This window comes from Meriones unguiculatus, chromosome 15 (assembly GCF_030254825.1).
Source record: "Meriones unguiculatus strain TT.TT164.6M chromosome 15, Bangor_MerUng_6.1, whole genome shotgun sequence".
NCBI classification, from domain to species: domain Eukaryota; kingdom Metazoa; phylum Chordata; class Mammalia; order Rodentia; family Muridae; genus Meriones; species Meriones unguiculatus.
The window spans coordinates 50334028-50349805 of record NC_083362.1 but is presented as its reverse complement, the minus strand read 5'-3'; the positions used below and the strand labels follow the sequence as shown (position 1 = coordinate 50349805).

At 48.6% G+C, this 15778-nt stretch overlaps 1 protein-coding gene across 7 annotated transcripts in view; it reads right to left on the bottom strand.

Moving 5' to 3' along the window:
- The window catches only part of Nrp2 (neuropilin 2), a 114757-nt gene that overhangs the window by 85144 nt on the left and 13835 nt on the right, over positions 1-15778 (bottom strand). For all 7 annotated transcript variants that reach the window (XM_060368468.1, XM_021656123.2, XM_021656124.2 and 4 more), the window contains exon 2: positions 13590-13767. In XM_060368468.1, coding sequence (XP_060224451.1) covers positions 13590-13767 — 178 coding nt within the window. The remainder of the gene's footprint in view (positions 1-13589; positions 13768-15778) is intronic.

The window sequence follows — 15778 nt, the reverse complement described above, 5'->3', positions numbered from 1 at the left end:
GGCCTTTACTGGTAGATTTGGGATATTTTTGGGTCCTCGGCACAGACAGGGATCACTGTGTATCGAGGGAAGAGATGAAGAAGGGGCTGGCGGTTGGTGCTGTATGTTAGTTAGAATGATGCTTTGCTACTGGCGCCATGGGTTGGTTCCTGATGTACCTTCTGCCTTTGCGCCCCAACACATCCACCGAGCTATTCTGGTTGTATGTGAAAATCCTAAATGCTGCTTTGCGACACAAAGACATGAAATATAACATTTCGTGGGGAAGAAACATCTCAAATCCTGCTGACAGCATTTTCACTATTAGCGGCAAACAAATCAACTATAATTAAAATGCTGTCAAAGTGATTGGAGATTTTTCTCACACTTTCATAGTTCCATATTTCATGAGTGGATTATCCAGGCCAGGGAATTTACCACCTCCCGGAGTGCCTTTCTTCCAGGAAGCTCAAAGACAGCTACAAACACTGTCTTATTAATCCTTACATTAAAACCTGCAGGGAGAAATCAGAGGAAATGCCATCATAGTCGCTTGCAGCTCCCAAAAACTACCAACAAAGAGGCCGCCTGAGGCCCACTGAGGCTGCAGGGTGGGTCTGCACAGTGTTGAAGTCTCTGGCCAACACAGGCCTAGAGCCAGGACACCTGCTTCTTGGTTCCAGCCTTTACGGAGAAATTTTCTTGCTCTCAGACCAGCTCTTTTTAAAGAAGTCCATTTCACTTCCCTGAATTTCTAACTTCCATTGTTGTCACCCATTTCATGAGTAAATCAATGGAAAGTGACCGTATTTTATTGAGAACTTACTATGGGGCCAGAGCCCTACAGCTTAGATATTATTTTATTTAATCCTAACTTAATACATTCTGGGCTGGTCATGATTACCACTCATTCGTAGAAGCGCAGATGGAGACTCAGGTTAACAAAACACAAGATGACAACGAGGAAAGGTCAGAGGTGGGATTTGAACTCAGGTGACCTCACCCTGACCACAAAGGCCTCACCTCCTTCCCTTTTCTTCACTCTCTGGAAACACCGAATTGCCACAGCACAAAAGCATGAGCAGGGCCAGGAGGAAAGAAACCTCCCGTTCTCAGAAAATGGGCAGAAGTATGAAGCCACTTCCCAGAACCCCCTGCTCTTTTTACTCACTCGTCCTGATTAAACAAAGCCCGCAGGACGTGCCAAAAATTAATAGACAGATCACCAGTGGGATCCGTGAGCAGATTCGGAACGCATGGCTTCAAGATTTGCCCAGTGGAAAGGCAGCTCATGTGTTCAGATGGGGTGACATATTAATTTCTGTAAGTGCAGTATTTTTATAAGTGTGTGTATGCCCGAATGTGAGCATATGGCCCGTCGAGGGAGAAAATAGGATCCAGGGTATTTATAAAAGCTTCAAGCATCAGCCTCATGTTCTTAAGTCCACAAATTTCAAGTATGGTCCACGTAGGAGATTCAGTGTAGTCACACTTGGAAGTTTTGTATCTTCCCATGCGCACATATCTTTCTAGGGAAGGGCCCTGTGACAAAACCCATCCGAAATTACTATGACACAGATCCATGTCCAGGAGGGTGCAAGGCACTCTGGGAAGGAAGTACAATGTGTGGATAGGGCCAGTTAGCCCGAGGCATTAGCTACCAGTGAAACCACAGATAAGATAACCCACCCTCTCCCAAGTCTCATTTCCTTGCCTATAGAATGGAAACAACAGCAGCCCCACCCTTAGACCCTGTTAGAAGGGCCTGGAAGGCACACTCAGGCCCATCGCGGTGACAGATGCCTGAGAGAGGCAGGCTATTTTTATTATAGCCACCACGCTAACTAAAAATGGTGGTGAGTCTGGATGAGAGGTGAGCTGTATGCATGTATGTATGGACATACACACACTTGCACAGACACTCCCACACACACAGAGCATCCTGGAGACAGAGAAGATAACGTGAAAAACCATAGCTACAGCTTAAGCTACAGTCCCAGCGCTGCCAACCTTGGGGGTGGATTTCCACAAAAAATCTACCTCTTGCACAAATCCATGTACTTGAGTTTTTGAGATTTATTTCGGTCTTGAAGTTCAGAGCCTGGGATCTGGGCCCAGGCTGCCAGGGATGGGTTCAAGGCCACTTATCTTCCTTTTGCTGGCTTTTGTTTGCTCGTTTTTTAAACAAGATCTCATATATCTCAGGCTGAATTCCCTGGGTAGTGGGGGATGGCCTTGAACCCCTGATTTGCTTGCTTCTCTCTCCTAAGTATGGGATTATAGGAGAATTCCACCATGTCCAGCTTACGTATTACTGGGAAGTGAACCCAGGGCTTTTGTGTATTCTGTGTATTGTCTGTCTATCTATCTATCTATCTATCTATCTATCTATCTATCTATCTATCTATCTATCTATCTATCATCTCTCATCTTTAAATGGAGCTGGGTTTGAACCCAGGCCCTGTACCCTGGAACACCGCTACCGCTGATTCATACCTCCAGTCCTTATTTGCTGTGTCTTGAGCAGTGAGGCACTCACCCTCTTGTCATCCCGTTGAACTGAGGCACAGCATTAGTTCAGCATACTGGCCGACACACACACACACACACACACACACACACACACACACACACACACTCACACACACACAGTCAGTTTTCAATGAGTGGATGTTGTCACCACTGCTTCTATTATCATTATTCACCGACCTCTAAAACCTCAACAGTTCCAGCACTCCAGGATTGTTTGTGTGTTGGCGCTAGGGCCCAGTGCCTTCTCTGCAGCAGCTGTTTGCAGTTGCATTTTCTTCCTTCATTTCTTCAAACCACAAATCTCTGATGTTTGCAGCTTTTCGTTTGCATTCCCCTCCCAGCCAGGGTCACCACGCTCATTAGAAGGGAGGAAATCTGACCACCCAGCAAAGGAAGTATGCACAGAGGATAGCCCAAAACAAACTGTAGGAATTATTCTAAAAAACCTTGCAGGCAAGAAAGTGGAAACTGCAAATACCATCTATTTATAATTGCTGCTTGTTTTTCCGCAGAAGCCCCGAGATGATGTAGAGGGCCCCGGGATCTCATTGTTCCTCGGGTCGCAGGCTGCCAAGAAACACTCTCAACGTGAGGAAGGAGGCTGCTCCAGACACAGTGTCTGATAAGTCTTGCTGTGGATAACTTTCAGAAAATGAGGGGCAGACAACAAAGCCTCTGGCCCTTCTGCCCTGACCCTGTAGGTGTACACTGCTTTCCGCACTGCCCCGGCTTCCCAGCAAGGTGCATTCCTGAGGCCACGTAGCCACACCTCGATGGGTCTGAAGGACTTCTGCACCAGAGGGCACTCCAGAGGCTGATTTTTAGGCAACTGGTGAAGTTGAAGGCTTGGGGCTGGCTCTCATCACAGCTTCCTTTAGTCTGTTCTGTGACTATAGAACTCTCATCTTCTGGACTTGACCTCAAGAGCCTCTCACTCTCATTTTGTAGTGACGATGAGAGCTAAGGGCCCATAGTTTATGTCTACTTCTTCCTTCTCAGAGGCAGCAGCAGCAACCCAAACTCTGATGTTGTAAGTGAAATCTGACAGAGCCAAGACTTGCTCAACTGTCCCATGCTGCCTGAGGCCTGTCATGCGCTCCTGCCTTGCTTTGCCTCACCTCATAAATGGGCGCGGAGCTCATGCCTCTTCACCTCTTGGGACCAACTAGGGGCATAAGGCAACTGGTCGTGGTTGAGGAGAAATCAGAAATCAGAGCACGTCATCCTGGGGCCCTGGTGTGCCAGTAGCATCCCTCCACTTGGCTGAGAGAACAGCTCCCTCTGGGTAAGGACTAACTCTGCCTCCCGGAGGAGCCAATTGTAAGAGAGAAATCACAGCCTCCCCATCTGTCCAAAAAAATGGAAGCCCGCTGGGAACAAGTGCGCTAGGCACCAGGGAACCAATCACCGTGTCAAAGTTCATTTGAGTCTTCTGGGGATAGGTTCCCAGGCACTTTAATATCCATCCCCCTTGCCTCTGTGACAACACTTGGAGGACACAAGGCTTGTCTGAAAGCTGTGCTGTGAAGAATTCCGGGGCAAGGGCAGTTTGGGAGCAGGTGGCAGGTGTGACAGTCTGATTTTGGACCCTGTTCTCTTGGGTTTCAGGTTACTGAGAGCTCAGAGCCCTCCCTGGCTCAAGGGGCAAACTTGTCACTACTGTGTGGAAAGCACCTGGGTGTGGAAATGACAGGCACACACTAATGTCCAAGCAGGAAGGGGCTGTAGCCACGCCAGGGTGGAGATTCTGAATGTAGCCCTCGGTGGCCAGTCAGCTGGAACTGTTTCTCCTCTCAGAGTGCCACTTGCACGCTGGGCCCAGGCATGCATCCCGGAACACCGGGTCAGCAATGCATGTCGCAGCCCTGGTCTTGCTGGATGGTGGAAATGCGTGTGATAAAATGCAGGGTTGGCTGGGCGTGGAAGTAGTAGCACTCAGGAATATGGGATGCTGTTAGGCTGAGTCTCACTGGACCATGAAGAAATGTCTAGAAAGCGCACAAGCTTCTATAAGAGGAGAAGCAGGTGGCAGGAAGACTCCAAGCTAGAAGGAAGCAGTGCCAGTCAGACTTAAAGAACTTTTCTTTACCTGGAAGCTGTTGGCTGGCTGGCTGGCCACTGTATTGTAGTGGCCAGCGGGAACCCCATAGCATGGAGAAGATGTTAGTGCTTAGAGATGGACTGTGAGAGTCACGCATGGAAAAGAGGCCTTTTGGGAAGGGTACGGTGGTGAAGACCCCCAGCCTTTACCCCAGCAGCCTGGCCTGAGGTTGGATGGGGTCTTATATCTGGCAGGACCTCAGTTTCCTGAAGAGATCCCCAAATTAATAATAGTAGTAGTAATAATAATAATAATAATAATAATAATAATAATAATAATAATAGTTTCTTACCCTCCTACAGTTCTCAGGATGACACAGAGATAAATCACTTTGAACTTTCAGATGAAAGGTGCTCCATAAACCTTGAGGCCTCATCAACTGTAATTGTTACGGTAATTATTTTAATGATGATAATGGGAGAAGGGGGGTGTGGGGCAAGGAAGCCTCCTACCTTGAGACAAAGAAAAACTCCTCCACTCAGACTTGTGCCATGCTTCTTTCTGCTCCTACAGCTGTCTGCATCTCCCTCAAACAGCCAATTCCTGCGCTGAAATATTATTTACTGCTTTCTTTTCCAATAAAACAATTATTTGTTCCCCAGCTCTCCCTCTCACTCACTCTCCACCGGGTCTGGCTTGGCCCTGACAGCTCAGCCATGAACTGTTTACATGTCTCGCTCACCGGCCCAGAATCTGGTTCAGCTCCATTGACACTAAAGGCAGGAGCATTCTCTGCGTGTGAGGAATCAATTACTTCCGCTGACACTCCATTACCGGCCTTCACATCTCCAGATTCCAGATGGAGAGAAAAGCTGGTAGCTGTGAGGACCCAAAGAGGGTGGCGTGTGTGGTATGTGTGTTGTGGTGTGTGTTGTGTGTATGTCTGTGTGATGTGTGTGGTGTTTATGGTATCGTTGTGTGGTGTGTGCCAATGTGTGTGTGGTAGTTATATGTGTACTTGGTGTATGTGTGTATGTGTGTGTGGTGTGTGCCTGTGTGTGTGTGGTATGTGTATGTGTGTATGTATGGTGTGTGGTGTGGTGTGTGTGTGCGTGTGTGTGAGCATGTGTGTGCAGGAGTCCAGGGGAGTAGGAGACAGATGATGAGGGGGCAGATGGAGACTGCTGACTGAGTCAGGCCTCCAGCTTGTCCTTTAAGACAGAAAACATCCATCTCTTTCCTTGCTGGCATCCACAAGTGCCCAAGTGGCAGGAAGAGGAAAACAAGGCTATAGAAAGAGGAAAGGCCAGGCCTTGGGGTTATCTAAAGGAACAGGAGCCCCACACTCCTGGGTGCTGGAGTTGCTGCAGGTATTGCTCTCAGCACACTGACAGGACAGATAGAGGCAGCTGAGCACCATCTGCCTTCCAACCCAGCCCTCCTGCCGTGCGGGTGCTCGTGCAAGGCCTCGGTATTTCCTTCTGGTTAGTGGGAATAGCATTGGCCCTGAGCCCACAGCTTGCTATAGGAGGTAATGTAGACAATACCTTTGATGCCTGTGAGAAGGCCACGAATGTTTGCTATGGTCTAACTGATAATCTTCCCCCGCAAACACACGGCTGAGCTGAGAACTTCACATAACTGCCACGATGCTCAACTATAGAGCCACGAAAGACATGGTACACTTCAACCCAAGCCAAATCTGGCTCTATTTCTCTCTTCCTTTTCTTAAGTTTCTTAAAATTTAATTTTGACCCAGCTAACTTTTTTTTTTTTTCAGAGATTTTCCTTCTAGGAAAAATTTTTTTTGATTATGTAAATTGAATACAGCCGCCTATTCTGCAATCAACTGGGTTGTGAGCCAAAAGGTCTCATAATGAAGGGCGATTATGAAGGTTTTTTTTTTTTTTTCTAAAAGACAAGACAAGGACTGTGTGTGTGTATGATGATTTATCTAGGCAGAAATAGAAAAAAAATGGAATTAAGTTATCTCTTGAGTGTCTCTCATCAAGGTCTGAATCTCTCCAGTAAAACAGACAACGAAGAGTCTGTTTTTTTCTCTGTAGGACTCATGACTACAGGAAAACGCAAACCCCTCTGTAGAACAGTCTAATGTCTTGATGTATCACTTCCCCTTCTCTACTTTATCCACTCCACACCTTTCTCTGTCTCCCAGTCCCTCAGAATTTCTTAAGACAGCTTGCCGGTGTAATTAGATGGGAGAATTACACGGAATTACATGGGGCGAGGTGCTGGCCCTCTGGGATCTCCAGGTTTCAAGAAGGTGCCAGGGTTGAGAGGCAGAGCGAGGGGGATCGTGTGCGATAAAATCTCAGGTGATTTTCTCAATCGGAAGATAAAACGCATTGTGAAGAGAGACGGCCACGGGGAAGCTCGCTTGCATAGAGAGCACTGCGATTGCAACATCGAATATTTAAAAACAAACAGCCAAAAATAACTGTTGTCCCAACTGCTCTTTAACCTTGGTGAGAGGAGGGAGCAGTCTGCGGGCTGTTGATTCCCACTTCTTGGGTGAGCTGAGGCTGCCGGGCAGAGGCAGTCCTTGGTCAAGGTTGTGGAGGATGGGTCAGCTGGTAGCCGTGCTGTGGATAACGGGACCTGGTCCCATTATTGCACCACGTTCCCAGAGGTGGGCCTGTTTCTGTCATTAGGAGGCCTGTTGCAATACAGAGAACTACTAATGCTCACTGGATCCTTGGAGAATGGGGATATTTCTGCGGTGGGCAGGCAGTAAATCTGTCACAGTGTCATGAGTAATCAACCCATGAGTCCCCCCTCAGCCGGCACATGGCATTCTCTTGCACCACAGAGACTGGTTCTGTTTTGACTTGGGGGGGAGGGCAGCTGAAGCCACGCCTCCTGTTGGGTGATTTGATTTCTCACTCAAAGAAGAGAAAAAGGGATTCAGAGTCGGGGTAGGGATAAGCAGATGAGGACTTAATCCAGATTGCTACCCGGACTTTGCCAGAAGAAACCAAACTCCCCATCACACTAAGGACATCTGGACACAGAGACTCAGGCTGAAGAGGCGGTACAGCAGTGGGGAGGGCGGGGCCTACAGGCTACCCATCATCTCAGCTTTTCCTGCTTCCTGCCCTGGGTCCCTCTCCTCAGGAGGTGGTGGAAGCCCCTGGCCAGGAAATAGAGTTAAGTAGGTAACATCAGCAGGCGCCTTTTGCCAGGAAGAGGGTTTGTATCAACAAGTCACAAGGGCAACCGTCTCTTGCTCCTCCCCTTGCAACCCTCACAGGGAAGGAAACGGAGGCTAGCCACGTTTATGACTGTACTTCCCAGAGCTGCCAACAGTTCTCTCTCCAGGTGGGTCAGTGGGCCACCCTCTGCCTGAACCACTAGCCGTGTACACACTGCTCTGCCTGACTGGGCTAGGGTCAGTATAGGCCTTGCCTCTCCCAGGAAGCCTCCCCGGGCCTTCCAGATTAGGATGGATGTGGTTCTTGTGGACTCCTATAACAGGCTCCCATCATGCCCCGGTCATAACACTCGGCTTGGGAGAGGGGAAGGCAGGCAGCATAAGTGTATAGAATGTAGACTGAAAAGCATGGTTCAAATCCCTCCCCAGTCCCTTCAGAGGGCAAGACCTCAGGCCACTTGCTGAAGCCCTCTGAGACCATGATTCTTCATTTGTCAGTGGGAGGGTAGCCACTTCAGATGCTTTCCTGTCACTCTTAATTGAGACAGAGACAGTAAAGAGCCAATCCACTGCCAGCCTCAGACGTACTGTGCCAGCTGGGACAGTTTGACCTCATCACCTCCTACACAGAGCCCCGAGGTCTATCAGGTCAAAGGGTACGGTTTACGAACCCCTGTATTTCCAAAACTGGCCATCAAGCTTGGCACATCAAGCTGAGCGCCTCCTGGGCACAAGGAGAGCGGCCTGTGCTCATTGGGTTGGTGGAAGACCCAAGTCCGGGTGATTAGTGACATTTGTAGGCCAGATCCTATCATTTCTTTGTCATTTCTTTGTCATTCCTTCGTGGTCTCCGAAGCAAGAATGGGAAAAACAGACCTGCCTGCCTCCAACACAGTCCATACAACACTTACCTATGCCTTGGTATAATCAGTGGCAAAACATCGATAAGCTAAGTATGTGCGCTCACCCACAGAGTTCCCTCCGGGGCTAGGTGCTGCGGCGCAGAGATGGAGTAGTAGTCTGGAGCACTAACCCACTCAGAACACGAGGTGACCACACAGGAACAGTCAAATCAAGGTGGCTTGGAGCAGAGGCTAATAGAAGACCAGCAGACTGACCAAGAAGCCCCAGGGAAAGGCAGGCAGGGAAGGAGGGACAGCTCCTGCGGGCTGTGTGTGTGTGTGTGTGTGTGTGTGTGTGAGTGTGTGTCTGTGGGCACTCTGGAGAGCTCATACAGATGGAAGGCTGAGCCTGGTTGCTGGGAATGCTGGCTGTTTACCGAGCACATGGAAGGACCAGATTACTAAGGCCTGGTTTCTGTCCTCTGTTTAGCATCATGGTTAATTTATCAACCCAGGAATCTGCTACTTGTTTTAAAATAGAGTCACCTACTGTGAGAGGGACAGACACTATCTTCTAAGATTTAGAGGGCCCCTCTGTGGTAAGTAAACACAAGAGTATCTTGTTTAACTAGGACTCTTGGCCAGAGGCCACGTGCCCATATCCAGAATGTAGGGGACTGGGGAGATCAGAAGAAACAGGAATCTAAATGAGCGCCGAGAACTATGGGTGCTGTGTTATGCTCAGCCGGGGTCGGGGGTCAGTCTTCAGGCAGGCCTTATTCTGCTGTGGCCTTGGATGAATGAAGCAAATAAGAAATGCTGGCCTTAAATTTGGACTGACTCAGGGTTGAACTCTTGAACCCCAGGACCTAATCTTTGGCATAGACAGCAAAGATCTTCTACAGCAAAACTGACACATATAAAAAAAATAAATAAAAGTAAGTCAGAAGAGAAAGGCTATAGGAGGAAGGATACTCATAACAAGAATTGATAGCAAGAGTACCAGGAGAAAAGAATCTCTAGTTTCCCACCACACAGGGCAAGTGCGTTTAACACGCTAGCTAACTAATTGTGATGGCATAAATGAGGCATAACCTTGTTATCGTGGTTTTGAGGATGGGGTAAATGGAGGACTTAGAAGTTTCAAAGCTCAACAGAAACTAGAATGTGGACTGAAGAGGTGGCTCAGTGGTTAAGAGTGCGTATTGCTCTTAATGACACAAGCTCAGTTCATAGCACCAACATCAGAGAGCTCACAACTGCTTGTTAACGCTCCCTCCAGGGGATCTGGCGCCCTCTCCTGATCCCCGCCAGTACTGCATTCAAGTACGCATGTCCTCAAGTGCAAATCAGACCCAAAGAGGATGTTACTTGGCCTCCATCGCTCACGAAGAAGTGAAGTTTAAAATTACCCTCCTGAATCATCGAGAATGAAAGATGATTCTCCTCAGCTGACTTGCTTAGAAAAAAGGTGGCATGTGATTAAAAATGTTCGGGATTTCTACCAAGGAACTCCACGCCCCCCCCCCCCCCAAAAAAAAACACTGTTCTTCAACGACGTTTACTTTAATATGGATGAGGTAATTTTACTCAGAATCTACTGAGTGGACTTACTTGGGAGGTTGTTGGCCTAAGAAATATACTTCGTGGCTTTCTAGTGACTTTCAAACTTCCCCAAAATAATTTCAAGAGACCCATCTGTTAAGTACTTGTTCTTTCAAGGAACTAGCTCTTGATTTTTAGTTCCCTTTCGGTTAGGCCTCTCCAATGTTGTGTGTGTGTGTGTGTGTGTGTGTGTGTGTACTTGAGCTCCAGACCTCCTTGAAGACTGGTAAATAAGTTGTGTAGGAAGGCCTGTTGGTGAGTGTTTTTAAAAATGCATACAGTTCTGACTTTAGAAATGGAAAAATACTCAGCCTTGTGTGTGTGTGCTTCTCAAACCATAACACTGAACCCTCTGGCTGATGACTCAAGCGAATGGCCTCTCTCTGTCTGTAGAGGCAGCGGCCTCCTGGTAGCTTCTGCTCCCAGGGGGATGAAGTGGCTTCTCTCTGTTTGCCCAGACAGCCCTGAGTCCTGTCTCTTTGTCCCTCGACACAGGCAGCTGGCAATGCCACAGCTGCCTTTGCTTCTGCCTGGTCCCCAGGACAGCATGCTGGTTGGTGCTTTGGGTTTGGCTCCCTGTGGATAGCCTAAGGGAGGAGACAGGCAGAGCTCACAGAAAGGGTGGCTTTGGATTGCGCTGGCACAGAACGGCTGACACTTGTGAGTGAATTTTTCCGAGCAGACAGCAAGCTTCAGTGGAACAAAATGAATAAGCAGTGGTCGGGAAAAGATCTGTCTGGGTTTGCTTCGTAACAGCCTTGACCTTTGGATGGAGACTTCAAGGTACAGAGAGGCAAAGACCAGACCAGAATCATCCTTCCTATCAGGGTCCTGGTCTTAGGTCTGAGGGCAATTATTGGAGTTAATTTTATGCGCAGAAAGCAGAAGAGAAAACTTGGGCAGGCACGTAGGCTGCCTTTTCATTTCCCATTTCTAAGAGCTGTTGCCCACCCACAGATGGGCAGCTGAGGCAGTTTGCTGGTGAGAGAGGTATCTGCTTCATAAACTTCAAGGCAAACAACTGAACATGTCCCCAAAATGTATATAAAGAGGAGGCTGATTTCCTTTGATAGCAAATGCTCTACAAACCCAAGAACTCACGCAGCGTGGAAGAGAAGGAGTCTTAAAGAGTGTAAGGAAAAAAAAAACTTCCAGAATTTAATGAGATGGAGTGTTCCTTTCCCAAGAAAGTAAGGAGAGGCAAGCCCCTTATTCTGCACGCAAATGAGCGCAACCGAGAGGCTGAGAGACCAGATACGACCTTCTAAATATAAAAATTAATGAGAGAGACGAAGAACAGGAGTGGAAGAGCAGCTTTGGGGTGGGTGCAACTGAGAGGCAGGCTAAGTGATGAGACCAACACCAGAGAAGCCTCGTCGACAATTTGGCAGCGGGGAAAATAGATCCCAAAAAGATTTTCTTTCTGACCTCTCTGACCTTTTAGGTTGAAGCCAGCAGCATGGATGGGGAGTGTGGAGGCAAGCAGGAAGCTACTTGGGAAGGCTGAGAAGCTGGGTGACATCCCGTAACTCGCCTGTTTCCTCTCTCCAGACTCCAGCAAGGGTGAGGTTTGCATCCCCTCTGCAAGGCTCCACACCAAGTCCTCCCCACCCCAGGGGGATGGGTCCTGCAGCTGGGCTGGGCTTCTCTAGCCTTTTAGTCTCCCCAGTATATTTGGAGCTTTGCTCATTGCCACCCGAATCCGACCTTCTAAAAAGCTGGGCCCTTTTCCTCTGTCATCCTGAATATCCATAAAACGGCCCTTTAGCAATTTCCTCTCGAGATTTCGCTGGGATCAGCAGAACTGAATTTGGCCCTCCATCCAGAGAGGTGCTTAGTCACGTTTCCCTGAGCTCATCCTTAAGCACCCTGTGCATTCTGCTTCCATTGACGCCAACCGTCTGCAGCTTAGCCAAAGGTTCCTGGACCCAGAAAACCTTTTACAGAACTGTTCTAAGCCAAATTATTTGTACAGTTCCCTGTTGGGGAAGTGAGACCCTGGGAGGTTGGGTCAACACATCCAGTGAGTCTGTGTAACACAGACAAAGGGGAACTGATGTGCTGTGTCATCCAGGCAGCCAAGACTGACCCTGGAATTAGATGCCCCATCCCGTGGCTCTTGGTCACATGAGGCATCCGTCCGGGAAACTCTTTGGTTTTCAGCACAGACTACCTCCTGTTAGAAGGAAACCATTCCGTAGGTGCAAAGTGGTCCTGGGAGAGTAATAATGACTACAGTTCACCAGGCCTCAGAGTCTAGCGCTGGTTACAGAGGGGTCTTGTTTCCTTCAGAGGAAGTGCTGGCCTGGACTGAAGCCTGTTCTACAGTGGAGGCCAGGAGTGTCACCTGCTCTCTTCTAACTGTCCCATCAGCGGTCCTCTTATTAGCTATTCAGGACTCCCAACACCTTGGTCACAGGAACACTCAGACTGAACATTTGCCAGAACTCAGTCCAAAACTAGCATTGACACATTCTTTTCTGAACTAGATAGATACTCTCACTTTTGGTTCATGGGGAAAGCATGTAGGAAAGCGGTCTAGAGACTACTCAGCCATCTCCTTTTATCGACATGACTCCCCTGCCTGCTTCGCCACCTGAGCACAGCATCTCAAGGAGCAGTTGTCTAACTATCCGCATTTTCAAGATGGCTGAACTGATGTCCTGTTGTAAGATCAGCTGAGGCACCTTCAATGACTGATCTCACCTCTCTGTGTTTTAGTGTTCTTGTGTCAAAATGAAGATCATGATGGCACTGACTTCTCAGGGCCCTCGCAAGGACTGAGTGGTTTAACTATCTGTAAAGCAATTAGAACTGTGTTTGTAGAACGAATCCATACTTGCATCTCTGATAGTAACCTGTGCAGCATAGACATTAAGAATCAATTGGAGTCTTAAAGATAGTAACCTGTGCAGTGTAGACATCAAGAATCAATTGGAGTTTTAAACCTTCCTTCATTGACTCAGTATTTCTTACTCAGAAAGCAGCCCTTCGCAAAGCGGTAAGTCAATCCCCACTGCTGGCTGTATTTGAGGATCCAGCTACCATTTTATTATGGATATTGGTAGGACTCCTTGATAAGTCAGCCATTGAAATGGGGGGGAGTGTGCTCTCCAAGGGAAGGGAAACCACAGAGTCAAGAAGTGGGGTTTTGTAGCCCACTACCTGTCCCCGTGGAAACCCTCTTCACTGCCAATGTCTGCAGACAGGGCACCAGTGTTTTCTTTTGTACCTCATTCTAGAAGGTTCTTCACAATACTGTGGAATCAACTCCCGCTCTGCCTCTCTTAAAAGGTAATGGCATTTTTATGTGTCCCTCTGTGGCCGGGACCCACTATTGCCCTTCAGTGATAAAGAGGACAAAACGCAACAATGGTAGCCTAACGTGTGTGGCGTCAGTCGGCTGGGCAGTACTTACTTGCAGTCATGCTTCTCGATTTCAAAGTGAGGGTTGAAGTTGAGGACGATCTTCTGGTTGGGTTCGGGGGCATAGACAACCCATTCACAGTTCTGGTGAGAGGGATAGTCTTGGGGGTACCCTGGGGAGGTGATGTAGCCAGCATCTTTGGAATTCAGCCGACCTCCGCAGGGTGGGTCTGGAAGAGAGAGAAGCACCAAAGAACTTCAGACATGCTCCCATAGCTTCTCCCCCACCCCACCTCCTCTCCCTCCCAGTGGCGAATCACAACTATTTTACAGACCTTTTATGGCAGTCCAGGAGACTAACCTATTTACTCATTCAGTGGAAGAGATTATTTCAGTCCTTCACACACACACACACACACACACACACACACACACACACACACACACACACAAGCCCAGAAAATGGTCATAAATATTTTGCTTACATTTCAGAGATTATGAAAGCAAGAGTGTACACTTAAGAAGCCTCCCTGCCTTTTCCTGTCTCCCTTTCTTGGCCCAGCTTTCTCTCTTCCTTCAACTCTCCCATTTATCTCATAAATCCTTCATTTTATTCGGTGTCTCCTAGCCCAGCACAGTCAGCCAGCAGCCGGGCTCCAGGAACTGACAATCGTGGTTTTTGTGGTACCAACCTACCAGCAAGCCTGGCAACAATTAGGAGAGGTGCAAAGAGGCACTTTCAGCTTTGGGCCAGAACAGGCCCTAGAGGGTCATTTCAGCTTATTTTTAAAGACCCCCCCAATAAAACATTTAATTCCACACACACCACAAATTTGATTTATTATTTCATTATACACCCAATGGAAGAATCTGTATCGGAGAATCTGCTGGCTCCGATCTCCATATTTGTACAAAGGTGCTTTGTGTTGAGCGCACCAGCAGCCTCTGCCTTCCCTGTGCTTTCTGCCTACTCTCCCTCTGGCTCGGTCACCACCAGAGTGTGCTGCTGCTTTGTCAAGATGCTCAAGAGGAGAGGCGAGGCAGGGGAAGAGCTGGCTCCCCCTCACCTCAGCCTGGTCGGAGGTAAACAGCCTCAGTGGGCCCGGAGGGAAGGGGCAACCTTCAAAGGCAGAAAAGGTAGGTGATGACATTTCAAGAATCTCATCTACGCAGGAGGGGACTCCCGCAATCCCTAGCAGGAGTTCTTGGGAAATAGGGGGTTGTTGCTTAATACCAATGGTTAGAGAAGGGAGGCACAAGAGACACAGAAACATTCTGAAGCCTCTTGGAGCCCTTCGCGAGCATTGCATGTCTCTGAGCATCAATCACGTTTTAATATCGCCATCTGCATGGGCCAGCGTGGGCCCGTGAATTATGTATTACAGCTCAGCAGATACCCTCCAGGATGGGGGGTCTTTCTCCTGTGCTCCCTCAAAGAGGGAATGGGTCATGCATTTTTAACTCTACAGGTGCACTTTACCCTCCCCTGTGTCTGTTGGCATTACTGTCTTCCAGCCCTTCGCTGCAGACTGCCAGCCTGACAGGCTTTAAATGCATAAATGATAGGCATGCTGCACAACGGTGGTGGCACACAAATGTAGCCTTTTTGGCATCTAGCTTCCAAGGGCTCAAACTGTGCTGGGTTGAACTGCCCAGAATCTAATGGATTCAGGTCCATTTCCTACTGGGTGGAGAACAAAAGTGAGCTGTTTCCTCAGGCTAACAGCTACCATACCATCCTCTACCTAATGACCCTGCATCCTTCCCCAGGAGTGGAAGACAATGGGTCCATCCTCCCGCCCAGATGCAGCCACCTCCTCCCCTGCCTCTGCAGCTCATGCCTGCAGGCTTTGAAGGCCCCCCAAAGCACTCCCCCACGCCATGGGGCACCAGTATCTTCCAGCTGGTCATATGGTGGCCCATCAGTCTTGGCTAATGTGGGTGAAAGGGGCTGGGAGCAGCCCTCTGAAGAAGCAGACATGTGGGCACTTAGATACACTGGCTCTTTTGCCAAACCAGCAGAGAAAGGAATGTTCTAAGGGGCCAGTCCCCTGCCAGGTATTTTTACAGAAAACTGCCCGGCCTCAGGCCTTGGAACTCATGGAGGAAACCTGAGCAGAACTCCTGTTTAGTAGCCCTTAATGGGTTCCCCATCATGCAAGATTTTCCCCTCATCCCGCTTCTCTCCAATTCCTCTCAACCGAAGACTTTCTCCCCTCAGCTCTCTGAACCCCAGGCTTG